Source organism: Syzygium oleosum, unplaced genomic scaffold (genome assembly GCF_021117445.2).
Source record: "Syzygium oleosum isolate NSW1041296 unplaced genomic scaffold, Sole_v2.1 Sole_v2.20, whole genome shotgun sequence".
NCBI lineage: Eukaryota > Viridiplantae > Streptophyta > Magnoliopsida > Myrtales > Myrtaceae > Syzygium > Syzygium oleosum.
In genome coordinates this window covers 5886501-5913951 of record NW_026607504.1, presented here as the reverse complement: position 1 = coordinate 5913951, position 27451 = coordinate 5886501, and the positions used below count along the sequence as shown (strand labels likewise).

The 27451-nt window shown below is 41.7% G+C and overlaps 4 protein-coding genes and 1 pseudogene across 5 annotated transcripts; 1 reads left to right on the top strand and 4 right to left on the bottom strand.

The window, feature by feature from the left end:
* Positions 1-976: 976 nt before the first annotated feature.
* Positions 977-3971, bottom strand: LOC115670406 (glyceraldehyde-3-phosphate dehydrogenase GAPC2, cytosolic-like; annotated as a pseudogene).
* Positions 3972-4337: 366 nt separating this feature from the next.
* On the bottom strand, positions 4338-5188 carry LOC130134619 (uncharacterized). Its single transcript, XM_056320395.1, has 3 exons — positions 5017-5188; positions 4764-4824; positions 4338-4656 (listed from the first exon to the last, which is right to left on the bottom strand). Exons 1-3 carry the CDS (start codon positions 5156-5158, stop codon positions 4542-4544), a joined length of 318 nt encoding a protein of 105 aa, XP_056176370.1. The 5' UTR covers positions 5159-5188; the 3' UTR covers positions 4338-4541.
* Positions 5189-7504: 2316 nt separating this feature from the next.
* On the bottom strand, positions 7505-10526 carry LOC115661957 (lysine histidine transporter 1-like). Its single transcript, XM_030584141.2, has 7 exons — positions 10509-10526; positions 9328-9485; positions 8639-9028; positions 8138-8531; positions 7950-8055; positions 7727-7818; positions 7505-7597 (listed from the first exon to the last, which is right to left on the bottom strand). Exons 1-7 carry the CDS (start codon positions 10509-10511, stop codon positions 7520-7522), a joined length of 1221 nt encoding a protein of 406 aa, XP_030440001.1. The 5' UTR covers positions 10512-10526; the 3' UTR covers positions 7505-7519.
* Positions 10527-16892: 6366 nt separating this feature from the next.
* Positions 16893-19447, bottom strand: LOC115661958 (prohibitin-3, mitochondrial). Its single transcript, XM_030584142.2, has 3 exons — positions 19051-19447; positions 18002-18545; positions 16893-17110 (listed from the first exon to the last, which is right to left on the bottom strand). The coding sequence occupies exons 1-2, from the start codon at positions 19360-19362 to the stop codon at positions 18006-18008; spliced, it is 852 nt and encodes a 283-aa protein (XP_030440002.1). The 5' UTR covers positions 19363-19447; the 3' UTR covers positions 16893-17110; positions 18002-18005.
* Positions 19448-19592: 145 nt separating this feature from the next.
* On the top strand, positions 19593-22618 carry LOC115661959 (54S ribosomal protein L37, mitochondrial). 2 transcript variants are annotated; one of them, XM_030584144.2, is made up of 2 exons: positions 19593-19664; positions 21804-22618. In XM_030584144.2, the coding sequence occupies exon 2, from the start codon at positions 21813-21815 to the stop codon at positions 22212-22214; it is 402 nt and encodes a 133-aa protein (XP_030440004.2). In that variant the 5' UTR covers positions 19593-19664; positions 21804-21812; the 3' UTR covers positions 22215-22618. The 2 variants fall into 2 exon arrangements, with proteins under 2 accessions (XP_030440004.2, XP_030440003.2); XM_030584143.2 differs by having other exon boundaries at positions 19599-19664; positions 21793-22618.
* Positions 22619-27451: the final 4833 nt, after the last annotated feature.

Below are 27451 nucleotides of genomic sequence, written 5' to 3'. Positions count from 1 at the left end.
ATGATACAACTTGAAGGTTCAAATTTGACAGAAAGAAACGCATTCGCAATTTGCACCGTATGTAATGGGAACAGTTGAGAGAGATGACTTCTACTGCCGAGCTCGCTGCCTTCCAACTTCTATGTTCATGAAGCATTTGATTTGATTCAGCTTTTCCAAAAGACTTATCTAAAGTCCCTTAAAAAAAAGTATAGGCATTGGATGAATATTTTTTTTTGGACCACCTTAGGGAAATGCCAACATTGGCAATGCTTTCAATTAACTATTCTTTATTTTAAGTTTTTGGTTTGAGATTTTTAGCTCTTTGATGTAGATTTTAACTGATTTTTCTGGTAAGCTGGGTGAAATAAATGATGAAGCCGCGCAACTGTACATGTTGTAACTCAAATGATGATCGGATTTGTATGTTGCTCTGTTTGGGAGTACCAGGGGGAAAGAAAAGTACAGAGAGGAAAAATCCCCTTAAAATTCAAAACTTTCGCTTCATCTTCCCATAAGAATTCGAAAACCTCCCCTCATTTCGTCTCCTAGTTTCATTCCACTCATTTTCCGTCTTTTTTCAGACATAAGAATTACATTTACTAAAAATTATCGTCCTCCACATAACTAAAGAACTTTTAGGTATAATAACTTTCAAAGCAAAATTTTCCTCCCACATGATTTAGAAATTACATACAAAATTACAATCGCATACAGAATATCAATTTTTAAACTAAGATTGTTATTTACACTTGAAAAATACAATGATAAGATATCGAATTCATATTAATCAACACGATATTCTTTCGATTCCCTAAGTTATCAAAATCACGAGATAGCAGTGTGAAATTAACTTGGAAATTTTCACACAAGTCAGAACTTTCTGTACCAAATACCGCTATGATTTCTAGGACCATCATCCCAGAAAAAATGGCTCCATTTGAAACAACCGAACCCTTGTATGAGGCTCGAGCCCTTGAGAGGGTTTGTTGCCACGGCGAGTAAAATAATCGACATGTAGCCAAAAAAATGATCAAATCAGTAGACTAACCCGATTCAAATTAGCTCGGACAATAAGGACGGGAACATAAGTTTCTCATAAAACAGTCAACCACCATGGTGACACTGATTTGAAATCAAAAGTATGGATCTAATCGTTAAAATGCATTACATTCCATCGACTGGTAAAACATGGCCGGAAAGAAAGCCCTCTGAGATCCGTCCGAGAGCTGCAAGAAATGCTCACAGAAATGCATTACACTCCAGAAATGCTCACGGAACGGAGGCCATGTGGCAGATATCGAGTCAATAACACAAGAACTGCAAGAAAAAAGAAGAAGAAATAGCAGCATGTAAGCATCACCTGTGCAGAGAGAGAGAGAGAGAGAGAGAGAGAGAGAGAGAGAGAGCCTGAGCTGGTAAGGCAAAGAAAAGAAAAAGAAAAGGAAAGTATACACATCCTCAATTCCTCATATTAACTAGGGAGCTCAACAATCCAATAGACTAAAGTTCAATTGCAAATTAGCAAAAAACCATGGAAAGGTTGCTAGTTAAATTGCAGTTACCACAAGCCATGAAAATAACCTCCCTTTTCCAATAAAAGGTAGCATGGATGATTTCAGCACTCGTTAAAGAGTATTTCCAAATGAACACTTCCCTTTCTGCATAAAACGAGGGTAGAGAGAGGGTGCACGCTTCATGTTCAACCAACACATGACTCAACTTTAAGAAGAGAAAGCAGGCACAATTCGTTTTCAAGTAACTAGAGTACAAAAGTACAGGAAGGGTTTTTACCTGTAGCCCCATTCTTTGTCATACCAAGATACAAGCTTCACGAAGTTTGGGCTCAGAGCAAATCCAGCCATCGCATCAAAGATACTTGACCTGGACAAAATGCATGCAGTTAGAAAACCAAGCAATGTACAACAACAGAGAAAATTTAGGCATCAATCAGACTCCACTACATGGGAGAAATCGTCGGAAAATTAAACAATGAGTGTATTAAAGAGGATAAATCAACAGCACATCATGATTAGCATATTGAAAGTTTACTCACCTGTTGTCACCTACAAAGCCGGTCGATACAACATCATAATCGCGTAACCAAGAATTCCCTTCATGTTGCCCTCAGATTCCTCCCTAGAGAGAGACAGAAACAGATAATAAAATGAAAATTAGATTGTTAGGCTAGTCTTTAGGGAGACAGAGAAAGAGAAATGGGGAAAAGAAATCATATCGCATTGTGGATCTCACTAGATTGCAACCTTGATCTCATCGTAAGCAGCAGCCTTCTCGAGTCTCACATTAAGGCTGACCACTGAGACATGACCAGTAGGCACACGGAAAGCCATTTCAGTCAACTTCCCATTTAGTGCCAGGAGCACTTTCCCAACAGCCTGAAAACCAAAAATTAGTACATGGATGTAAACAAGTAACCTTACAAATATATACATTGACGACCACAAAACAGGACTGCAGACTTAAGCAGAGCAATCAAGAGATGGGCACAAGTATTCATTATTCACTTTTAGCAAAAAAAAAAGTATCAATTTATTAGTACCCTGGCAGGTCCTGTGCTAATTGGGATAATGTTAGAAGCAGCAGCTCTGCCACCTCTTCAGTCCTTCATCGATGGTCCATCAACAGTCTTATGTGTGGATGCATCACATGACAGGTATATCAATTAATGTTCCACACAGTTCAACCAAAACAAGACATTATTGATGGCTCAGCAACTTATGAATGCAATCTAATAGTACTCACCAGTGATGGAATGGACAGTGATCATATGACCCTCAACAATACCAAATCTGTCATTGATGACCCAACAGGTAAAAGTCAAAGACGACAGAGTGTCAAAAGAAAACCAACTCAAATGTTTCCTACAATCCCCTTGACCAAGTTTGACACCAGAATACCTTGGCTAAAGGAGCAAGGCAGTTGGTAGTGCAGCTAGCATTGGAGACAATGTCCAGGTCAGGTGTGTATTCCATCTCATTGACACCCACCACAAACATGGGTCTTATGACCCATATGATTCAGAAATTATATAAAAAAATTACGATCGCATACAAAATTCAATTTTTTATAACTAAGGTTATTTACACACGAAAAAAACAATGATATGATATCGAATTCATATGAATTGACACAATATTCTTTTGATTCCCTAAGTTATCAAGATCATGAGATAGCCGTGTGAAATTAACTTGGAAATTTTCACACAAGTCAGAACTTTCTGTACCAAATACCTCCATGATTTTCAGCACATCCTTAAATTGTAGCCTTACACCACAAATTAGGACCATTATCCCAGAAAAATGACTCTATTTGAAACAACCGAACCCTAGTGTGAGGTCTTGAGCCCTTGAGAGGGCTGTTGCCATGGTAAGTATAATAATCGACATGTAGCGAAAAAAATGACCAAATTGGTAGACTAACTCCATTCCAATTGCTTGGAGAATAAGGACGGGAACACGAGTTTCTCATAAAATGGTCACCGACCATGGCATGGCGACACTGCCATAATGAGTCAAAATCCCAAAGTATTGCTCTAATCCTTAAAATACATTCCAACAAGTAGAAAAGGGCCGGAAAAAAGATACCCCTCTAACGAGATCCAAGACAGTAAAAAATTCTCACAGAACAATGGCCACGTGGCAGATTAAGTCAATAACACGAGAGCTTCAAAAGGGCAGCAGCTTTATCCTTATCTCCAGTGGATTCAACAATAACTTCAGCCCCAGTCTCTCCCCAAGGGATCTCCTCAGGGTTTCTGATAAAACAATATCAACCATTAGATTACCCAGTTGTTCAAGAATCTGATGAGGAATAAACATCACAACCAAAAGCTAAGAACAAAACTAAGGGTGTGAACTTACCTAGTACCGAAGACAGTGAATGGCTTCTCGCCAAAGAGAAGCCTCTTAAAGTCCTGGACTATGAGCTCGGGCCGCTTCCATTGACCACGGACATTGTCGTAGTTGAACATATCGGTCTGGACAGTTTCACAACAAGACCACCAGTTAGCAGATGCTGATTTCCAAATCATAGTTATAAGCCATAAGCACATCACAGACACACGGCACACGGCACAAGATCTTATCACGTTCTAGTAGAGTCTACTAACATAGTTTCCGACCAAACTTAATATGGTAGCACCAAATCTAGCAGAAGCCCCGATTCAACAAATTCAATCCATCGTTAATGGAGATATAATCTTGAATATGATTTTCGAGTGCTAAACAACCAGATGTATTCACCCAAAGATTACTCAGGTTAAAAACGAGAATGGCTTGGAGAAGAGCTAAAGATGCCGAAATCGCCTTCCAAGCAATTTTGCATGTTCTACTAGAACAGATACAGGGAAGATACAAAAAGTGATGGCCAATATTCTTTCTCAAAAAATTAACACGCGACTAGACACAACGCATTTAAAGCGAAATTAAGCAAAAAACGCAGTTACAATCTCAAGAAGATCATCTGACAAGCACCTCATGGATCATACAGGTAAACTTAACTATGATGTACCTTAACTTCAGCCATAGGCCAGATGCTTTATATCAAAAGAGGAGCAGATAACAAACCTTCAAAAGGCCAGCAGTTTTATCCTTATCTCCCGTGGATTCCACAATGAATTCAGCCGCAGTCCCACCCCATGGGATCTCCTCAGGGTTTCTGATAAAAAAATTATCAGCCATTAGATTACCCAGTTGTTCAAGAATCTGATGAGGAATAAACATCACAACCAAAAGCTAAGAACAAAACTAAGGGCGTGAACTCACCTAGTACCGAAGACAGTCAATGGCTTCCCTCCAAAGTTATTGTCAATCTTAAATCTTCTCTCTGCGCGAGAGCTAACAAATGAACCTCAATCCAAACCATACGCATTCGCCAACAGGCGGATGAATTCCACGGTCATCACGGCACGCGCGGATAGAGATGGAGGATGGCAATTCCGAGTTACACGCGAATCGCCGATGAAAAAACCCCAGCGCAGTTGCCGGAGGAACTGGAATTTGGAAGAGAGGAACTTACGGGATTCCGACGCGACGACGGCTGAACGGGAAGCTAAGGCGAGAGATCGGAGACGAAGGAGAAGAAGAAGAGGAGGAGGAACTGAGAATTCAGAACCAGCAATGCCACGACCTCCAGAGAGAGAGAGAAACCACACTCTCATTTCCGCATCGAGAAAGTTTCTGGGCCTACTCGGGCCGGGAGGCCTTCGAATAATGGGCTCTAACGTGGGCCCTTCGGATCATCCGTGAGTTTCTGGGCCTTCGAATAATGGGCCCAATGGGCTCTAACATGAGCCCTTCAGATGGTCCAACAACTTCTGGGCCTACTCGGGCCGGGCCTTAGGACAGCAGCAACCTAGGAGCCCCGCCCGATCCGCTACTTCGACCTCCTCCCCTCTGTGCGAGAACGACACGACATGCTGGCATGGTATGAAAGGCGAGGGCCGTCGCCGCCGCCGCCTCCCGGCCTCGTTTCACATCTCGACCTATTAACTCGTGTCGTTCGATGCATCGCACGCATGCACATCTCATCCGGCCCTCGAACACGAGCACTGCGCTCCCTGTTTGTATCTTCTAGCGTAATTCCTCATTAGACAAATTTAGTCTAAACCTAGGTATCTCCTAAGCACATAATGCCTCTCCCTTGAAGCCTCCTCCTTACAAAACGAACTCCCCTTTCCCCGCCGTCACCATCTCCGGCGATGGTGACCGAAGCCTTTGTCGATCTCACTTCGACAAAACACACGAGCCTTTGCACCCCCCCACTCGCACCCAATCCAAAAGGCATATTCCCTTTTCGTCCCCCTTATCCTTATAAATGTAACTTTCGCGCTGGCACCACTAATCCGGCGAACACTTCAATGTCTCGGGCGAAACTCAAGAAAAAGCCCGAGGACACCTTTTTCAATCTAATCTTCTTGTATGACTTGGTCCGGCCCTATATTTCAAAATATTAGGTTCGATTTTAGAGTCCGTTACCATCCAAGCGCTGACATAGCATAAGGGAGACTCAGGACACCAGCTCCAACCATGGCCGTGACATTGTGAAAGGTCGAGTACCACCATTTCGCATTCCTGGAAGACGTGATTGGAAGCCAATTGTCGATTTCCTTCTGCTTCGGTTTGTCGTCCTGTTTCGAATCAAACCACGTGAAATATTCGGCGTTAATCACGAAAGCAAGCGACGGTTCCTTCTACAGATATGACGGTCTCGACCGGAGCACTCATCACTAGGACTATATAAATCAGCAGCCGACTTACATCGCCGTCGCTGCCCTGACTCCCCATCAGAACGACACGAATCGCTGGCAGAACTTCACCGGAGGAGGATGAGGAAAATAAAGCACTGAGATAAACAGATGAAGGAGGGTTATGTATGCCCAATGGGTTGGTCTATCCTAGGAAGCCCAGTCGATGAATTCTACGAGTATGGAAATAAAACTCCAACCCATTGACTTGGTTTGGACGGATTTCCATTTGAGGACGACACATCTGTTTGATACAGCTGGTGGCTACGATTCTGATGCAAATGAGAGGAACCCTCTTCACTGTCATCCTAGTTTTAGAAGATTGATGCAGATTTGATGCCATCCATGGTGATATGCAGTAATTGGGGTCGATTTTTTAAGGATGCTTGATTCTTGTGCCCCTGACTCATTTGACTCCATAACGTAGAATAAGGCAAGCAAAAACGCTGATGGCCTTGTGCTTTTGGCAAGTTTGCTTTTGCTTTGCAAGCTGCATTGGAGATCTCCCAATTTGACCATTTCAATTTCCCAAATGGGAATCAAGCCTTTTAAAGACCAAACAGGGCAGTAGAATGATAAGGACTCGTCGACTGTGAAAATCCCCCGATCATCTGACCCCTGTCGGTTTCGCTGAGGGAAGCATTAGGAAAGAAATTCACCAGTTGGAGCCTTGGAGGCTCTATTGTCTGAGGACATGCTTGACGCCCTTACCCTCACATGACAGTTGGTCACACGTGAGTACTTTAGTACTACATAGTTTCTGTGTCCATTTGGGAAACTGAATCGCTACACTTAGTCGCGCACGCAGTCTTTGATTTTCTTTCTTTACGAGTTCTGTTCTATTTTGGATTAATTATCGCATTTACTCTCGACTGATTCCGCTTATGTACGTGTTGAGTTTTTCCTTTGTATCGATGCTGGTGTCCGTTTTCAGTTCACCTGATGACACATTATTAAGTATGCAACCACTGCATTCTTCACCATTCGGAAACTCCAGCCATGTTAAGCAAGATCAACCGCGTGACCCTTCATATGGCCCTCGGCTCTTCGGGAAAGCATCAGTCTTACAAAGTGTATTGGTTGTGTAACTTTGCGGCAGAAGTGCTGATTTTTGGTCACCGTATGGACTCATCGAACTGAATGAAGAATAATTAAAGCCATAGTCTTTTTTATCGATTCTCAAGAAGAATTACACAGCAAGAGAAGATATCAGATGAACTGAATAACGAACACGAGGCTTGATCGAAGATGAGTTACCATAGAAGGAGTACGAGTTTAACATACCCAGTTTGACCACCAGGATAAGCTAAACTTCCTCGGCTTGTAGATCGCGAGCCACATTATGCAAGGAAGCTGAAAAAAACGGGAGAAGGGACAAGACATTAGGATTTTGTCTGAACCAGAAAGTTCCTCCAAGCATTTCAATAAGCCAACTTTTACAATGGCCAATCCAAATCATTATATTAGCAGGAGCTTGCTTACAAAGTATGTCGTCGGGGCAAAAGCGAATCCTCCGAAAAACGAAAGAAGGCCGCCGAAGAATGGGAAAGTGATGGCTACGAACATTGTGAATGCTGCCATGACAATCGGACATCAATAACATTGACAAAAAGGAAAGACAGGAAAAGCAGGGACCGGACTTCAAACATTGCGAACTAGACCAGAATATACGAGCAAGCAACAAGAGAACGGGCATCATACTTACCAACATAGACAGTGCGAGCCACAAAACGAAGCGCTCCAGTTGGCTTGAAGTGCAATTTTTTCACTAATACAGTCTCTACCATGTCAAACACCGGCATCGCGTAAATCTGTATCAAGACCACGAAAAGATCAATTCACCGTCGCCACAAAGAACATTGAAAGACACAAAAGAAGGAGCTTGTACATTACCTGGTAACTTCCAATAACATGGATGACGACAAACATGTTTGCCATTGCAATGAGCCACTTCGGTTTCTCCAGGGAGATGAGGATATTGTCCTTGACCATGTTCCCAAATACATAATAACCGATTAGAGCGACTGGGAAGTAGCAGAGAGCCACAACAATGTAGGCGACAATGACTCCTCTCCACATCGGGCCCTTGGACGGCTTCTCAGGAGTGGAGGGGATAGTCGCCTGAATCTCCAGGACCACATTGTGCCCTGCATACGCGAAAGCCACATCGCCCAGGGCGCTGAAGAAGTCGAAGGCCTTCCCTGGCGTGGTCGATGCCCTGGAACTGTACTGCACGTGCGGCTGAACGCCCTTGTCTACGGAGGCTCCCCAAGCTATGGTTGAGTAACTGAAAAATGAAGATATGAAATGTCATCCCGAATAATATGTAGAGTTTGACTTGAATTGTATCGATTATGAGGAAGCGAATTCAGAGAGTCTAGAATAGAGTATTACCTCAGAGACATAACGGCTGCAGCGAGGGAGACGCCGGAGATGGAGTTGAAGTTGGGGAGGTGGGAGAGGACAAAGTGGACAGAGGCAAAGATCATGATGAAGTAGGTGGTCTTTATCTTCTTGCAGCCCGAGCCCGAGCACACGGTGTCGTGGAACTTCTGCAGCGACTTCCCTCCGGTGACCATGTACACGATGTTGACACCGACCTCGACAATCAGCTGCTGAGGGACCACGATATAGAGTCCGAGCTTCTCGCCGAACGCGTACTGCCCGAGCTCATGGTACCAATCGAACCTCCTCCCGGGGACCATCTCGTGCATCTCGACCATTTGCCACAGCGTATACAGGGTGATGACCCATGACAGGACTAGCACAGCTACACCAGGACCCCTAGAAAAAATCAAAGAAACACACAAAGCAGCCGAGTTACATAAGACAGGACGACTCATAAGTTCAACCTGCAAACCGATGGCTACTCCACTGCAACTTGGGATTGATTCGGTAACCGGTAGGCAAATTTATTCATCAAATTTGCACAAAACGCTAGTTGCACTAAAACTAGGCACAGGGAAAGAAAGAGATGGTAGACTCAGGACAGCTCAACTGGCTAGAGGAGAAATATAACTAAGGACTAGATTGATTCAAGACCAACTTCTACCACATCGTGATAGATTCGAAATTTGGCATACCATCCGAGTTCAGACATGGCGTAGGGGAGGCTGAGGACGCCGGCTCCGACCATGGCCGTGACATTGTGGAAGGCCGAGTACCACCATTTCGCGGTCCTCGCAGAGGTGATGGGAAGCCAGTCGTCGATTTCCTTCTGCTTCGCTAGTTTCTCCTCAATCTGTGTGATTGATCATGAAGCATTTGCTTAGCTTTAGATCTAGCTTAGGATAAAAAAAAATCGCTCTGTCTGATTTGCATTTACCTAAAACTAGAATTTTTTTTTTTTTAACCTAAAACTAGAATGACTAAACAAGAATGTAGCAGCATTTTGCTCCCAAAGTAACAATCAGCTATTTGCAAACGAGCCCGCCAATCGTAGCATTTAACCCTATCCTAAATTCGACATCGTGCATATCGAAATATCCTACTTCCCTTGACAATGGAGTTTATACACTTTTTATATACATATGATCTTCCTTAATTAACCCATTAGCTTAAGCTTTTGGGTTGGACTTTTCTTATATGGTATCAAAGGTTCTACCCTTTTAGCTTTCTTAATCCAGTTTTCACGCCTCTTGACTATGGGGTTATATGCATTTTCATATACATGTAATCTCTCTTCACATATGGGTTTAAGCATTTTAATTGGATTTTCAAACAGTGGGATGGTTATGCCGACATGTCATGATTTACACCACATGATGTTAGCAGTCTTAAACCCATTGTACGGCGGCCAGCTCCATCCTAAACTCTTCAATTTTGTCAATTCAATCTTAAATCTCATAACGATTTGCCAATTTTAGTCATAAGTCTTTCGACAATTTGACAATATAGTCATAAATCTTATTCCGACCAAACTTAATATGATAGCACCAATTCTAGCAGAAGCCCCGATTCAACAAATTCAATCCATCGTTTAATGGAGACATAATCTCGAAAAAATTACTTTTGAGTGCTAAACAACCAGATGTAATCTCACTAAACAGGACGAAAGGAACACCTCCTTTTACAGGCCCACTCCAGCCTCGGATAAGACTTCTACCACAAGCAGTACCAGAAATCGTTCGAAACCGACCGATCCCAAAACTACTTTGACTACGAGCTGGTCGATTCAACAAGTTCGCAGCGATCATCACGACGCAGCACGCAAACACACACATACGCACGCAACCCACGCACGGACAAGCGAAGCAAAAGGTACCATGGAGTCGGGGGTGATGAAGGGGGCTTTGACGGCGGCGCGCTCGACGTTGCCTCTTCGGAGCCCGGCTCCGGCGACCAAGCGACCGGACCCGCCGAATCCTTAGCACCCAAAAAGAACCCGATCAACATCGCCGACGATCAGAGCAAAAGCACAGAAAATAGAAAATATCGACAGATGGACACAGCGGGAGACCGTGTCGCGTACCGTCAATCCCGATCTCGGCCTTTCCCATTGCGAGTCGAAATGAGCCAAGATTCGGAAACGAGAGAGGAGAGGACCGCGGGAGCGAACGGTGAGGCTCACGAAGAAGGAGAGATGCATGTGTGGGAGAGAGAGCTAGAAGAGCGCGCGAGAGAGAGAGCGTCGATTTCAAGTGGGTATCTCGGTAACGACCGCATCCTCTTCTCCTTTGTACAAGGTAAAGAGGACGAGGGAAACACACGTAATCATCGTCGTCATTGTGAGTAGTCCCTGCGACAGGAGAAAGAAGTGGCACTCAGCAGGAGCCAGCTTCCTCGATGCTTCCGTCTCTCGACGACGCCGTCTAGGGCGTTAAACTGGGCACCGTCGGTAAGCCGCTGGCTCCGGATGGACCGGCGTGCCCATCACGGGGGGAACTTTGGAACGGACGGGGAGGCGAGCGGAATTCGGGTAAGAAATGTTGTAAATTTGAATGGCTTCGAATCAAAAGGGCAATCAAGTCGGACTCTGAGGCGTGATATCACTTTCCTTAGGGATTTATTTGCCCCACAATGTTGCTAATGGTCATCGACAAAAATCCTCCGGGATACAACAAAGTCTCAAAATGAGAATACTAGATAGCAATTCTAGTATTTCTCCAGGTCTCTCTAGGAAACAATTGAAAATGATGGCCGTAGTTTTCGAAAGAAGACTTGAAAAATTGATTTTCCTTCTTGCCGAAAACTGACATATATAGAAATGGATCTTCATAGGCAACTCTTCACGAAAGGTTGCAAAGCTAACAAAAATATTCCTTCGGAAGAAGTTGCAAACTGAACAAATGCAACCCTTTGGGAAAGATTGAAAACTGAACAAGTATAATCTCCAAAAGTTATCTTGAAAAGACACATGTAAAATTCGGAATAAAATAAAATAAAAAATATATATAAATAAAATTCCGAATTTTCATAATTTCGAAAATTATTTAATAAACAAAAACATCCTTTCAACTAATAAAGATTAATGAGATAATCTTACGAAACAAAATAAAAAATAACGGGATTAGTGCTAATTAAACCGCGCAATTATTCGCGCACCCGCACGCGGGTATTGTGTGGGCTAGCACACACCCCATTGTCTTCACTCTAAGGAGCAAGAAGATATTCACAGTTATAAAGTGGCCCGCTTTCTCAAAACTTTCCTACGTGGGACAAAGAAAAGAGCATTATTTTGTTTGTTTTACAAACAAACATCCAACAAGAAATGTGCGACACGCGCTTTTTATAGCGAGCGTGGGGATCATCCATTTCTCGTATGAAGAATGGTTCATTGGTTTGTATTTTAAGCATGTGCAATTGGGCATATGTTTATCCGGGGATGGGAAATGGAGCGATGAAGCACATTACACACGGGAAATGGATTCACAACTTTGGGGGGAAACGAGAAGTTGGGAATATTCGGGGGCATCTGAGAGCCGGTGGGCTTTGGATGGAAAAGAGATTTTGAAGGTTTTCGCTTGTCTAACATATTTCCTTTTCATTTTTTTTAACCCTCCCCCCTGTAAAATAAAAGAAGTATCCTGAAATCTAAAAAAACATCGCGAACGATTTATATAAATCTTACGTATCAAATTCTTTATGTACAGATCGGAAACCGTTTCACATACGTCACTTTCGACGACGGTCAATTGAAGGAACGAGTAATTTTTGCCTTTCCAAACTCTTGATTTGAGGATCATAACTAATCCACCGCATTAAACAAACGGCCTCCAAAACCACTTATGTAATAAGCGAGTTTCGTATTGCCGCGATATTTGCATGTGTTGACATATACTTATGCGATAATATGTCACCCGTAATTATATCAAACGGGGTTTCGTTTACTTAAATGAACTTTTGTGCAAAAGTAAATTACTTTATTTAATATATCCGATGTCATATTTCGCCATCGTAACGTGTTAAAAATTAAGCATTATTTCACCGAATTGCCAAGTAAAACTACCTCCTACGAAGAATGGGTATCAAAGTTCAATTTTTAAGTACTACAGATTGCAGAAACTTTTTTTTTTTTTCGGTTTGATTAAGACAGATGTAGAAACCGACAGATAGGAAAGGGGCGAAGTGAGGTGAGAGGGATGAAAGGATTCCCTTTTGCTCTTTTGGGGATTTTCTCTTTTAATGTTTATCCACCTGGTGCTCCCAAACAGAGCAACATAAAATAACCAAATTCAGCACAAAAAATCAGTTACAAAATCATACAATAAACCGCTAAAATAACCGAACCAAATGATGGCTAGTTCGATAAGTGTTTTTTTTGGGAAATTGTACTTATCATCGTCCCACCTTGAAGGACAAGCCTGCCCTCTCTTCTCTTTTCCCCACGCTCACTATAAGCGCGTGCCGCACGTTTCTACCCGGATTCCCGCTCGCCTCCTCCCGTTCGAAGTTCACGAGCTCGGCGCGTGTCCGTGATAATGCGCGAGGGCGTGTGCATTGTTTTCTTTTTGCCTCACACGCCCTTCTCTCTCTCTCTCTCTCTCTCAATGCACAGAGGATGCTTTCGTGCTGCTATTTCTTTCCTCTTTTTTTTTATTTCTTGGAGCTCTCGTGTTATCGACCTGAGATCTGCCACATGGCCGCCTCCGTTCAGGGAGCATTTCTTGGACCAGACTCGGATCTCATTATAGGATTTTCTTCTTCCGGCGCTCTTTCATTTCTCGATGGAACTCATGCATCTTTAGGGTCTAGAGAGAGAGATTTTTGGAATAATTCGAGTTCTTTCTACTAATTATGGCAATATCAACACCCGTCTCATGAGAAACTTATGTTCCCGTCCTTTGTTCTCCAAGCAAAATATGAATGGAATTGATGTACCGATTTGTCATTTTGACGATGGCGCCCTTGTTGCATCTATTTTTGGCTGACAAACTAATGCTTGCATGACGTTGATTGGCATGTTAAGGGCGCATTTGAAAAGTTGTCAAATAGTAACTGTTTCTATTTCTTTTGTTCTCAAAATCAATTTTGGAACAGAAATCCGTTTGGTAAAATTTTTATTCCCGGGCATAAATTTGCAAAAATTTGTTCCAAGAATCAATTTTGGAACATAATCAAAAAGCAAAAAAAAGTAGCTTCTTGATTCTAAGAACAAGAATCAGAAATGGAAAAAAAAAAATTTCTTCTTCTTCCTGACCTGGTGACCGGCCACAGGCTAGAGTCGACGAGGATGTCACGGCCCTCGCCGGATCTGGCGTCGGCGACCCTCGCCGCTACCCTCACCAACCCTGACTTGTGGTTGGTCGCTGGCGCCGGCAATCTGGCCATGGCCAAGGAAGGGGAAAGGGAAGAAAAAAAAAAAAGAAATATTAAAATATTTAAAATATTATTAATAAAAATAAATTTTGTGCAGTTATCAAACGTATTTCTGTTCTTTTTCTATTCCAAGAATAGAAATTTTGGACAGTTATCAAACGCCTTTAAATGCTTAAAAATTGTTCTTGGGCACGGAATAAAAAAGAATCGCTTTTTAGAGGAATCGGTTTCCGGAAATAGAATGATTGCCAAACGCACCCTAAATGAGTAACCTATGTTTTGGGGGATTTTTCCTTGTCTGTACTTTTCTTTTTCCCCCCCTGGTGCTCCCAGACACAGCAACATACAAATCCAATCATCATTTGAATTATAACACGGGCAGTTGCGGGGCGTCATCATATATTTCGCCAAGCTTGGCAGACAAATTCAGTTAAAAAAATCTGCATTAAAGCACGAAAAATAACCAAAACCGAAAGGCAAAGAACAGCCTAAATTGCACTGCGACTGCACTCATAACGCCAGCCATCAGGTCATATGGTTGGGACCCACATCTTTGAATTGTTGGCTTCGAGCGGGCTTGGGTACGCCCGATCCGAGTAAGGATTTTTCGAGCCGGCCCAACAAATGGTGCACAGCAGGAATGTGCAACCGGACTGGGTTTACCGAGAAATCGAACTGGCCCACCCAAAAAATAGGTTCGGGAACCGATTCCCGTTTGAACTGGTTTGAAAACCGGTTCCATTTTTTGGGAACTAGTTAGAACGGGTTGATTTCCGGTTCCAAGTGAAAATCCACTCGGACCGGTTTTAGAACCGGTTTTATATGGAAGTCCACTTGCAATTTTATATGGCCAGAATTCAAAGCATTATATCAGGAAGAATGAGGGAGGTGATCATTATTTGCGGATAGTCTAACTCAAGCGCTTGTAAATAGGGGGAGCAATTTCCTTTTTCTTAAAATTTTTGTTCTGTAACGAAGGAACTATATATCCAACTGGAACCTATGCTGTTTTATCATATCCATTAAGTTATTGGGACTAAGATAATATGCTTTTGTATGAATACTTAAGATTGTTTGGACAATCAAACTTATAACCTTTGATTTAAATTATAAATTTTCCTATTTGCTACCTAGAAAAAATGAAACCCAAAAAGGAGTGAAAAAAAAAACGGGTTCTCGGGTAGACCCTGGAATCGGACCGAAAAAACAGGATAGGTTTCAAAACAATGTCCAGGGCAAACATGGTAGATTCTAGGTTCCAAAAACTAGGAACCGGTTATAACAAGATCGGTTTCATGTTCCAGGTCTGAAATCGACCCGCCTTGAAACTGATCACTCCTAATGCGTAGCGATTCGTAACGTGTTGGCACAAAAGGCTTCATTGATTCAACAATGACTCTTCAATGGTGCCGTATATAGGTAAATGAATGCAGTCATTAAAAAAGAAGCGGCATCCTCGGGACTCAGAAGTGATAAAAGAAGAAAGGATGCAACTCGAGGGTTCAATTTTTGACAGAAAGAAACACACATTCGCAATTTAACACCGTATGTAATTGGTAAAAGTTGAAAGAGAGGACTTCTGCGGCGGAGCTTGCTGCCTTCCAACCTTTGCTTAGGATGCATTTGATTCAGCTTTCTCGATGGACTTTGGACCTCTAAAGTCCTAAGGAAAAAGTTACGGCGTTTGGTGATTTTTTTTTAATCTACTTTAGGGAAATGTCAGCATTAGCAAAATTGAAAGCCCAAGGCAAGTGAACTTGCTTTCAGCATTTTCGAAAAGCGGGTTTGAGAGTGTGCAAATTTTTTTTCTTTCCAAATTGTTTTCACTAATAATTTGATATCCCATCATTGCCCTCGCAAGGGACTTCATTTTCTCCAACATTGCAGATCTGGGTCGCCGACGAAGCTCCGCCGAGGGTCACGTGAGATCGGCAGACTGCCGCTAACAATTGCCAACAATCGCCGATGGTGACCAAGGGCCTCTAAGCCTTGTCGAGAGTCATGGATCTGTTAGTCAAGATCTGGCGAGTTGAGGGCTGGCGAAGCTCGTTGAGGGCTGATGGTTGCCGAGGTCGAGCATCGCCAAGGTCGAGGGTATCCCGAGCCTTTTATCTCCAGATCTAATGTCGCCCAAGAGGGCCTTCCACGATGAAGGTGATAGACACGATGAACGAAGGAGACGATGGACAGAGGGCCTGGGTTGCTCGGGCTCTGTTTTTCTTTCATGGAAGATGATGAAACAGAAGCAAATCTCTATCTTTCCCCTCCTTTCATAAATTTCAAAGCTACTTTGCAAAAAGCACACCTTAAACCAGCAGCTGATTTTATTAGACGGGGACTTCGAAGGCACAATGTTGTTCCATGGCCTTACAAGTCGGAGCCCTTGGATTAACACAAAGACAATCTCAACCGTCAAAATTTATCTAGTTTCAACCGGTTATCCACCTCCGCGAAACGCCGAACGACCAACGCGCTACAAAATGGACGTCCGAGCAATAAAATTGGATTTCTCTTTTATCCGCGACTATTTCTAAAGGTCCACGATTATTATAAAAGGAATCGAAAATCATCATATTCTGCGATAGTTCACAAAACGTTTAAACTGGAATAAATGCAACATGTTCCACTTAGTCCTAAATTTTTCATAGCTAAATCGCAAAGATTTTACAAAAATTTACCACATAATCTCATAATTCAACAAGTTTTTCGTCGTAAATCTTATGAAACTGTCGTGATTCGTATTCACGACATACTTTTTTGACAAAATTCAATTCTTTTCACAATGCAGCCACTAAACATGACCCAGATAAAAACCGCATAAATGTTACATGACCACTCGCAGAAAACAGGCTTAGACACTGAGAACTGAAACATGAATAGCATCGATATGAGAGTTTAAGCGCTTGATAAAATAATCAATTCAGAATGTGAGAACACCCCGGGATAGCAACATAGTTAACGTTCCAAATTTCTGTTGCCACTTCGGATTTCATTCCCCTTATTGTCCAAAATAGTGCAAAAGAGAAAAAAACGCTTACAACTCCCTGTGAACTCTACCTCCGGAAATATGCAACATGAAGTCATGCCATCAATCTATATCACAAGGCCCTGAGAACAAAACGAAAGTAGCAAATCAGTTTTTTAGCAGCAGATGAAACCATAGCTAGGAATTCAACGATATTCGCAATTCTTGTAACGGAGGAGAAGCGAGCAGCCATCGCATTAAAAGATGAAGCACATGAAGCTTAGTCAAAAAACATGAGATTTCTACCATGAGCAGCTTAGTGTATAGACTGGCAGCTAATCTAGCGGATCATGAAATACATAGGACATAGGGTTAATTTCATCATATGTTTCATGTTGGTGCATGCAATGCCGCAGTTTCACTCACCCAAAAATATATTAAAGGCATCAATGAGCTCCTGCATGAAGATTTAACTAACAAGTTTGATACATTGGAATAACAAAGGCAGTATTACATTCCAAACAACAACATTCAATCTGCAGTTTGTCTATCTTTAAGAACATAAATACACTGCTGAAGTCAATTTCATGGTTCTTTTGCAAATGATATTGGTAAAGAGTGCCTCTATGGCATCTGTTAAGCAAGCAAATAAAATAAAGTTGCAGTTTTCAGAACACCGACTTCTTTCTGATTGGTATAATCAATACGTTGGAAAGCAGACATTTTTTTTATCACTAATTTCTATAGGGTCACTCATCGATATGATGCATTCAACATTAAACTAGTAAAACTATAAATTGTTCTAGTGACAGAAGGCACAAATTTGTGACCTCCTTATCCCACAAAAGTGCATGCACAGCAGCCCAAGCTACTAGTAGAAAACTTGTTATCTCAAATACCATATATCACCCAAAAATAATACAAGCTGCAATAACAACCCAGCACCATAAGAATCAAACCTTGGCAAGAATACCCATCAAACATTGAAACCCAAATTCAATCAAATTTGAAGAAACAGAGTTTGTCAGGATTACCTGTTCAGCGCCCACCAAGCATGGCCGGGTTAAGTGCCAGCAGTGCCTGCTGTCCACCAGGTAAGTAAGCAACATTCGGGTTCCTCGACAATGTAGCAGCAATCTCCCTCGATGCCTCGATCCTCCTAAGCTCAATCAGCCCCATGCCAGCTGCAGCAGTTGCCTCAGAAATCAGCTTTGCAGCCTCACTTTCTCCTTCTGCCCTGATAATTGCAGCTCTCCTCTCCTGGTCTGCCTTCATCACCACGAATTTTGATCGCTCTGCCTCCTGCTGCGCAACCTGCTTCTGCTCCACAGCCCTCGAGAACTCAGCGCCATAGGACAGGTGGGTGATAGCCACATCATCGAGGATGATGTTGAACTCTTTGGCACGCTGAATAAGGCTCTCCCGGACCAGTGCAGAGACATGCGGTCGCTCAGTAAGAAGCTGATCCGCATTGAATTGGGCAACAACAGCTTTCAAAACCTCATTCCCAATCGATGGAAGGACCTTCTCATCATACTCAAGACCCAGGTGCCGGAAGATATATGGCAGACGAGTGACCTGCAAAACAAATTACTTTCCATCCGTCACTTCATGCTAAATCAGAAGCATCGCATATCGGATTCCAAAGATCCTGCCTTTATTCGAACAAAATTTGCACCTTTTGCATACTCGCTAATACACACATATCAAAGGAACTTAATAACAACAATTCCCAAAAGCCGTTCCAGCAACGAAATTAAAAACTTTACCCTGAATGTAATCCAGAGAATTATGAAAACATGGAACAATAGACAGAGAAAAAGAAGAACAGTTCCCAAACGTTTGGAGAGAAATGACACCCAAAAAGGCTTCCAACTACTTCTTACAGCAAATGTATCACTACAAGCACATGCTGCCTGAAAATCACTCATATCTACGCATTGTTACGATCAATCCTGAGAAAAGCACGTAACTGAACTAGGATCGACATGAACTCACTGCTCAAAAAACATAAATGATGCAAAGCTAGCTAAACCAAGAACGAATCAAGACACAAAATTGCGGTCGAACGCATTCATCATACCTCAGGCCGAGAGAGAACTCGGAGAGTGAGATTGACCATCTGGAGATCCTTCGTCCCGGAGATGGAAGAGAAGGTGTGCGGCCTCGTCCTGATGTCGAAAATGAAGGGCTTCTGGAGCCAGGGGACGAGGAAGTGGGTCCCCTCGCTGACCGTCTCCTCCATGACCCCGCGGAGCCGGTCGAAGATCACCGCCCGCTGGCCCCCGTCCACCGTGTACAGCGACGCGTTCAGCGCCGTCGCCGCCGCGCCGAGGCCGAACGCCGCCCGCGCCACGTTCGTCAGGAACGACACCGCCGCTTGGCTGCTCCCCATTCTCCGCTAAGCGCAGATCGACGACCAGATAGAGAGAGAGTGGAGTTGCAGGGGGGTTTTGCGGAGGGGTTAGGGTTTATTGGGAGCGAGAATGGCTTGGGAAAGAGGTAACGTCCGGTCGCGCAAAACGACGATTCGTTCTGGTGAAGCATCTCCAGGCCCATTTGACGTAAAGGCCCAAGAGCTCAGGCCCCGTTCGCCTTCTTCTTTATATAGACCATGTCATTCGTCTCGGCGCCGCAGCTGCCGGAAAACAGGCGACGCCGCCGCGACCGGACGTCGGCTCTCGCTGGAAACTCCCGGTATGTGCGGCCGTCCTTCTATCGATCACCATTTTTACGATACTGCTTGTGCTTGTGCTTCTTCACTTGCGTAGGTTGTATGCTGTGTTGCCTCTGTTTGCAGAGTTGATCCTGATCAGATCAGCTCCGAGTTCGCCTTTTTTCTTTTATCCCGTCTCGAAGAATTTTGAACCCATCCGCTGCATCGCCGTGCCTGCCGGGGTGTTCGCGGTGTGAGCGTCTATGTCATTTCGAACGAGTCGATTCTGTGTGACCCGCCAACTGTTCGATGAAATTACTGAGCCAAGTGGAAGACGCCGCAGTGATGTGGTTATCTTCGGTTTGGAGTTTGCATTTTTGACGATGGAGAGGATCCTCAGGTGTCTTGAGTTGTTTGAGTGACTCCCGTTTTTGCAGACTTATGTTAGTATGACCTTTAGGCTCTACACATAACCACAAATTTGAGGTGAAATGGGTAGAGATATCAAGGGTCTACTTTCTCTAGAAGGGAGATGATGCACTTGGCGCAGTCGTGATAGCAATCTAGGTTTTTCCTACTTGTCTGTTCCAGCATTTGCCTCTTAGCTTCTCCAAGAACTGTGGTTGGTTTCTCGATGTGATGAATTTCAGTGGCGTTTCTTCTTCTATGACCTTTATATGATAAATTGAAGTTCAGCCACCTTTTCTGCTTCCCTTGATATGGTGGTGTAGGATAGGCACTTTCTGCTATTTCTGCTATGCTAAGCTCAGTTTAGATGGGGCTCAATGTGGATTTAAGGAAAGATATTGTGGTATCAGGAAGCTCTTTCCTATGTACAGTAACTGAATGGATACTTATGCTGCCTTAGCCATGTGCTTTAGTTTTGACGTTTAGTTCAGAATACCGCAAGTGGTCAAATGCATAATTCAAATCTACTTGATATTTTCTAGATTTTCAAGAGTGGACTAAATTGAGTGTTGACAATGATTAGAGCTAGCTAGCATCAGTAAGAAACTTAAACCTTTTTTGCACTATTGACATAGCGTTAAAATGATATAAAAGAGGACTTTTTCCAGCTTTTACAAAAAAGAGCAATACCGAATGGAATGTTCTCTTTGACGGAAAAAAAGGGTTCGGTTTAAACATGGGGAAAAATTGATATGGGATTCTCCTGTTTAGATGGAGATGTCAGGATCATGTAACAAGCTTAGGAATTAAATTAAGATGAGAAGAGATAAATAATATCTTGAAAGCGGAAGACATATATACTAATTTCAACATCATGATAGATTTATTTAAATTGGCGATCACCATCACTATCGACATTGCTGCTGCCATCGCGTGCCACAACCATGATCACCATCTTCACTTCCATCATCATCATCTCCTTTAAAACACTACCACCATCATGGTAAATATTTCTCCAGTTAGCCCATCCATGACTAGCCATCCACGTGATGGCCACCATTACTACACCATGGCCAAATTTGTACATCACTAAAAGTTATTAGGCACTTGATAGCTTTAGCTTGTAGCGCCTAATGGGGTTATCTTATCCAACACATCCTAAGAAATGGGGTTGCATTAGTTTGATCGATGGAATGGAATTGATGCACTGATGAAGAATCAGTTTGTTGCTTGGAGATGGACGTGGAGATACCAATTTTTTGGTCTTAAACTGCACTTTAGGATAACTGCATACTTGAGGTTAGGATCTATAAGAAGCTATATTTGCTTTCTATGACTAAAAGTGAGTGTATAAGGAATTAAGAAGTTGCTGTATCTTTGCACCCTGATGAAAGTGCAAAAGGATCTGGAAATCGGAAACCTTATTTATTGTTTCAGGGCACCAATTCAGTCTTTAAGAATAAGGAAGCATTCTCCTTTTTTGTCCTCAACAAATTGAAAATACTCCCTGCGGTTGGGAAGTCTGTGAGTGAGGGGCATATCGCCTGACTATTTCCAGATTGCAGTCAGTTTTGTGTCAATTTTGACCATATCATAAATTATAAAGCAGAACAATGGTGATACTGGGTGCACATAGGATCAGTTTGTGTGCATGTTATATACAAGCAAGTATGTGCATGTGCGTGCATTGTTTTGTGTTGAGTGTTTGTATGGCATTTGAGTTTCATAACCATCTTCTTGTATTCTGAGTCTCACAGACAGTGATCTTGCAGGGATAAAGTATGGCGATGAATCATTTGAGGTCATTGAGAGGCATTGTCAATGTGAAGGAAGCGATTGGTATAGTTGGTCGAAGGACATTTGCTGCCACGGGTGGTAAAGCAAAGAAGGGTTCTAAAGGTGGTGCAGCTGGTGATGCAGCAAAAGCATCATCACTCAGCAAAGAAGTCAAATCTACGACGGTGGTTGGTGCAAATATCCTCAAGGATGGAGCAGATCCCAAGGTCATACAGGACTCTGAATATCCTGACTGGTTGTGGCACCTGCTTGATAAAAAGGCCGCTTTGAGCGAGCTACGGAGAAAGAACATCGAAACTCTTCCATATGAAGACCTGAAACGCTTTGTTAAACTAGACAACCGAGCGAGGATCAAGGAGAACAATTCTCTCAAGGCCAAGAACTAGTGAAAGATCTATTGAGTCGTCATTCATGCTACAGAAATTATGAGGCACCTGGGTATCCAAGATTTCACCTTGTGGTCAATGAGCATGAGTGAAGAGGAGATGATAAACACAGGATGAGATAAAGAATGAGAGTTATATTATTTCCTTTTGATCTCGGTACATTCCTTTCCTTTTACTTCTCTTCTGCGAATGGTTGTCTTCCTAGGTTTGGAATGCCAGAAATCTCATTTTGTGTCTTAATTCAGTTTCAGCGTTAACCGGTTCATGTGCCTTGTTGAAGAATACTTCTTCCTAGTGAGGCTATTGTGATGTGCTGTTCTTCATGATACATATGTTTATTGCTTTTGGGGGATAATGATGTTGGTCAACAAATCTGAAATATTTATTCCAGGGAGAATGCTTTTAACCGTGGTGAATGCCAATGGTAACACCTAAACTCCCGGATTATCTCTGTTGTTTATTCCCCCTTAAGATAGATGATGACCTTATTGTGGACTTGTTATGCAACATATACCAAATACTTAAAGTATTTCGGCATCTTTTTCATGCCTTTTGGTACCACTATTAATCCATTTTGGATGCTTGACAACGTGATATACCAAATAGGGTTATACACATAAACTCCTACCCCTTTCTTAAAGATAGGCTGCCATTGACATTATCCATTCTCCATTCTAGCTTCATTTCAATTTAATGTGAATTGACGATCTTTGAAGATCATACATCAAATATGACTTCTATATGCGCTCGCATCATTATCATTATTATGCCGTGCGATCTGTTTTCTGAGATCTTTTTGTTTAAATAACAATGAGATCTTCACTGGACTCGTAACATAGACGTCTTCTAAACAAATAGGTCAGCATCGTGTTGATGAACACTGGGTCAGTATATGATTAAGAGTTTCGACTTTCTTCTGAGCAAAAGCTCTCTGGCTTTAGACAATGATGCTATCATATGTAGTATCTTTTTCTTGCACAACTTATCTCTACGGATTAATAAAGATATGCCTAAACTTCTAGCCGTGCCCACCCATCTGTCTCCATTAAAGTCGAAAAGTTTCCATACAGCAGTTGATTGTATTACTCAGCTGGGCCATAGTTTTGATGATGACCATCTACCATTTGATAGCCATAGGTGGATTCCACCTCCACTTGTCTCCCTCAACCCCCAGATTCAACGAAAATGTTAGGGTTCCTTCAGATCCTGATCATCTTCTTTTTCTGGATATTCAATGATCATAGTCTTTAAGGATATGCTTGCTTCTACTGTGCCATACACTTTGATGGGGCCAAATGTATCCATGAATGGATTGGAGACCTTATTGCACTAGTGACACTTGGAGAATGGCACCTGAGTGCAAGGGTCAAATTCCTTGCCTCCTTGTGATTGAGGAGCCTGTTCCTCTAGCTGTGTTGCCGCGAGGCCTGGTGAGGCCAACCCTTGCCCAGGCGACGCTGGTGAGGCCACCCTCGCTTGCAAGAAGCAAGAAAAATCTTAATTGGGATATAAGTCAAATACTATGTTCAAAGGCCTTCCCACGTGTTATTTCCATATACATATAATTCGAGATATAAGGTATTCAAACATGCACCACATGTTGAAATTCTCCGGATAATAACAAGGACTAAACCTTCAAATCATGGCAAAAACAAAGTTCAAGCACAAACCTACTAACCACATGAAATATATATATGGTCAAAACCAATCACGTGTATATTAAAAACATATAAATGTGATACTTATGCGATTTGAGATATCTTTCAATACTGAAAACTACATGTATATAAAGAGTATATAAACCTCATATTCAAGTGATACCGGATATATTTCAATAATTATCAGCAATTCGAGAACCGAATGTTAAATATCATATTAGCTCAATTGATTACTTTAGCTTTCTTGCTCATACCTCACCATCCAACCCTCAAGTACCTCATCAATAGGGATAAGTACTGAGTGGCCTGTGACAGACTGTTCCTATGAAGACTTAATAATAATGGGTTTTCTTTAGGTCATCAATCACCCATGTGAGCATCAGTATTCCGAGTCCTCGACAGCTTCCATTAAAGGGAGAAAGATACTGCGAGGGAAGCCCAAAGCAGCAGGTGAAAGTGAAGCGAGGCATTAAAGGGATGCATGAAAGGGAGGTGAAATTTGACTTCTGATCACATGCAATGTCACAGCTAAAGCAAGAATCAAGATAAACCCACCATCCACACATACTTGCCTTTTTGATGGTTCATTGATGAAAAAAGTTAGCCTTTTTGATGGTTCATTGATGAGAAAGTCGAAAGCTTTCCTGCTCACAGGGCCTACTCTGCTTTTTTTTTCTTCAGGGCTCTGTGTTTTATGTGCTGTGAGTCTATGTGGTTGGAGTGCAGAGAAGAGATGACTTTAAAGAGCATGTCCCTTCATAGCTCTCTGGATAAGAGGGAACTCTGGGAAGCAGGAATGCTTTGCATTGCCTCAAAAGAAGCCACAGTCAATGAAGCAGGAGACTCTTTTAAGTCACTTTATCACTCGGTGGAAGCAAAACTTGTTGCTTTGCTTGGAATGGGGAAGGCTTTCTTCAGTGACCTCTTTCCCCAAATAATTTGTCTCTTAATTCCTCATCTTTAAGCACAATCTAGGCATGACCCATTTTACCAAGACAGGCTATGAGGGAGTTTGGTAGAGTCAAGAGTGTTAAACTACGCCTCTGACTGTGAATTGAAACTTTTAGATAAATTAATAGTTGTTGTACCATCTGATTATTAGCATTAATTTATGAAGATGGTGACGTATTTGGAAGTTATGAGTTGGGTGGCTTTCTCTTTTGAACAACTATTCTTGGACATTGTGTTAAGACAATCAAGTGACTCTGCTTAATTAGGCTGTTCTCGTCGCTCTGACATCTCTGACTTTACCTTCTTTCTTGGTCCTTTACCTAGTTTGGTTTGTGTTTCTTCCTTAGTTAGCATTAATGCTAGAAATCTTGAGACAACTGGTCATCGTTTTCAAAATCTTATAACTCGAACCGAATGGCCTTAAATTCGACTCCTACTCGACATATCATATGGGGTTGTACATTTTGAAACTTATTAGGCAATCTTGGGATGATTTCATACCTAATTGCCTACCAAATGGAACTGAATTTAGTCAGCTGCAGGATTGCTGATTCAAGATGGAGTTTGATTTATTGAAAAGGGGAGAGGTTTTGCTCAACAAAATTCTGCCGACTGCACCGACCATTGTGATAATTTTTCTTTGCCACCGCCGGCAATTCTGATTAAGTTGAAGGAGCCTCCAGCTGACCAAGAAACAATAATGGAAAAGAGAAGATTCTGTCAATTATTGGGACCAGATTTGGCATAAATTAACCAAAGTTTGAGAATTTTGCAAAATAATTCAAGCATTATATTATGATTAATTATACTGTCCATCACAGGTGGAATCCAAACTCCACCATCAAGAAGACACTGTATATGGCAATAACGGCTTAAGTTGATTTAGCAACTCAAAAAATTAAGAAAAACCATACGTTGCCCAAGTGCGCCAATACAAAAGAATTCATATTTTGGCAGGTTATACTATGATGAAGTTGGTAAGTACGTACTGTTGTAGTTTTTCGTACATCTCCTTGCAACTTAAGGTTTCCTCAAAACGGTGGATCTACTACCAAGTTAAAAGAAAAATACGCAGAATAAGAATCGTAGAATTTTCTGTATGATTTGATATGTATTGAAAAGAGTACATGGAGCCTATTTATAGGTTTTATTAGATGACTATTTAAGGTAGTATATATCAATCAAGATATGTACAAGAAAATATACGCAGAATCTTGAGAGATACATACAATCAACAGAATTATCAAATAACTATAATAAAGGAAATTATTCTACAAAAATCCCTAATTATCTCTAACATCCCCTTCATGAGAAATACAGAGGATCAACATAACTATCAAATACCTCTAACATAGGAAATTATTTTAGAGAAATCTCACATTATCTCTAACAACTCCTTTTTTGTTTGAGAAAATATCCTAAATATCTCCGGATGAAATTGTCATATTTAGTGTTTCGGGTGGAATTTGGATTTCAGAGGCTATGGACGTTATAATAGCCCATATTACAAATATTGAAATAACATTTTATGTGTGTCATGATATATTTCCCTTTAGATCATGTTATGACTTATGAGTGAGTAGTTTCTCATGACCACTAAGCTCAAAACTTATTCCTGTTAATTTCAGTATTTACGAAAATGATATTTCTCAAAAACCCCATAATTTTTTTCTCTTGCCCCGTGAAAAAATTCTTCCCTAGCTACTTCCATCTTTGACCAAAGAAATTGACAATTAGAGCGATTTGCAATCATTGTGGAAATTCCATTTTCCCTCGATTAATATCTTCCTTGGAAAGAAGAGAAATAACAAAATCTCGTAATTTATGATCAATTCATTCCATATTTCCAGTTTTAGAGAACAAGTTTTTACATTTAAATTATGCATTGGATGTACTAATACCCTATCACATCCATCTAGAAATCTTGGTTCAAGCCTTCGCTGCTGCTTAGTAAAAGATGCCTCTTCCGATGAAAAAAAACATGCAAAAGAACCAATCAAACCCTAATGACCCACAGGTTTAAAATAATGCAAACCCAATAATCTAATGATCACATTGCTGATCATGACATGATCTCCAAATCTGATCATGGCATGCATAACCTCTCAGTTCATTAACACTTCCGAAGCTTCAAAAAAGAAAAGAAGCCAAATTGATCATCTATGATATTACCCCAGACATTTCCTCGATGAATGCCAAAGTTCTGATCTTGCAAGAGTTTACATTACCTCAATAGAGATATCATCGCTATCATAATGCAAATTGGCAAAAAAGGGGATTTAGCTTTCTCTTCTCTTAGATGGGAAACACGACAAAATTGTCCTTGATCTTTCTATTTTGTGGTCAATCTGTTCCATCAAGCTTTATGATCAGATGTGCCTAAAAGCGAAATATTCCTCTATCTCATCCCTTTTCCATAGATTTAGGCCTTTCCCTCCCTCAATCGCTATTCATGTTTCCTCCATCGCACCACCAAATGAACACTAATCATTGTGAAAAAATCCATACTTCCAAGATACCATAATGTACCGATGTAATCATATTTTTCAGTAGTTTTGCTGCTGATTATGTTGATATTTCATAAAGTTGTGGAATTATATGATGACGAGCTTGCAATTAGTCACGATG

Coding starts and splice junctions, on each gene's coding strand:
- LOC115661957 (XM_030584141.2), bottom strand. Junction 9,029..9,327: donor GCCATGTCTGAACTCGGATG/GTATGCCAAATT, acceptor GATTTTTTCTAG/GGGTCCTGGTGTAGCTGTGC. Junction 8,056..8,137: donor ATGTTATTGGAAGTTACCAG/GTAATGTACAAG, acceptor GTCTTGATACAG/ATTTACGCGATGCCGGTGTT.
- LOC130134619 (XM_056320395.1), bottom strand. CDS start 5,158: ATGAGAGTGTGGTTTCTCTCTCTCTCTGGAGGTCGTGGCATTGCTGGT. Junction 4,825..5,016: donor CGTCGTCGCGTCGGAATCCC/GTAAGTTCCTCT, acceptor GCTCTCGCGCAG/AGAGAAGATTTAAGATTGAC. Junction 4,657..4,763: donor TTGACTGTCTTCGGTACTAG/GTGAGTTCACGC, acceptor TTTTTTTATCAG/AAACCCTGAGGAGATCCCAT.
- LOC115661959 (XM_030584144.2), top strand. CDS start 21,813: ATGGCGATGAATCATTTGAGGTCATTGAGAGGCATTGTCAATGTGAAG.
- LOC115661958 (XM_030584142.2), bottom strand. CDS start 19,362: ATGGGGAGCAGCCAAGCGGCGGTGTCGTTCCTGACGAACGTGGCGCGG. Junction 18,546..19,050: donor GAGTTCTCTCTCGGCCTGAG/GTATGATGAATG, acceptor TTTGTTTTGCAG/GTCACTCGTCTGCCATATAT.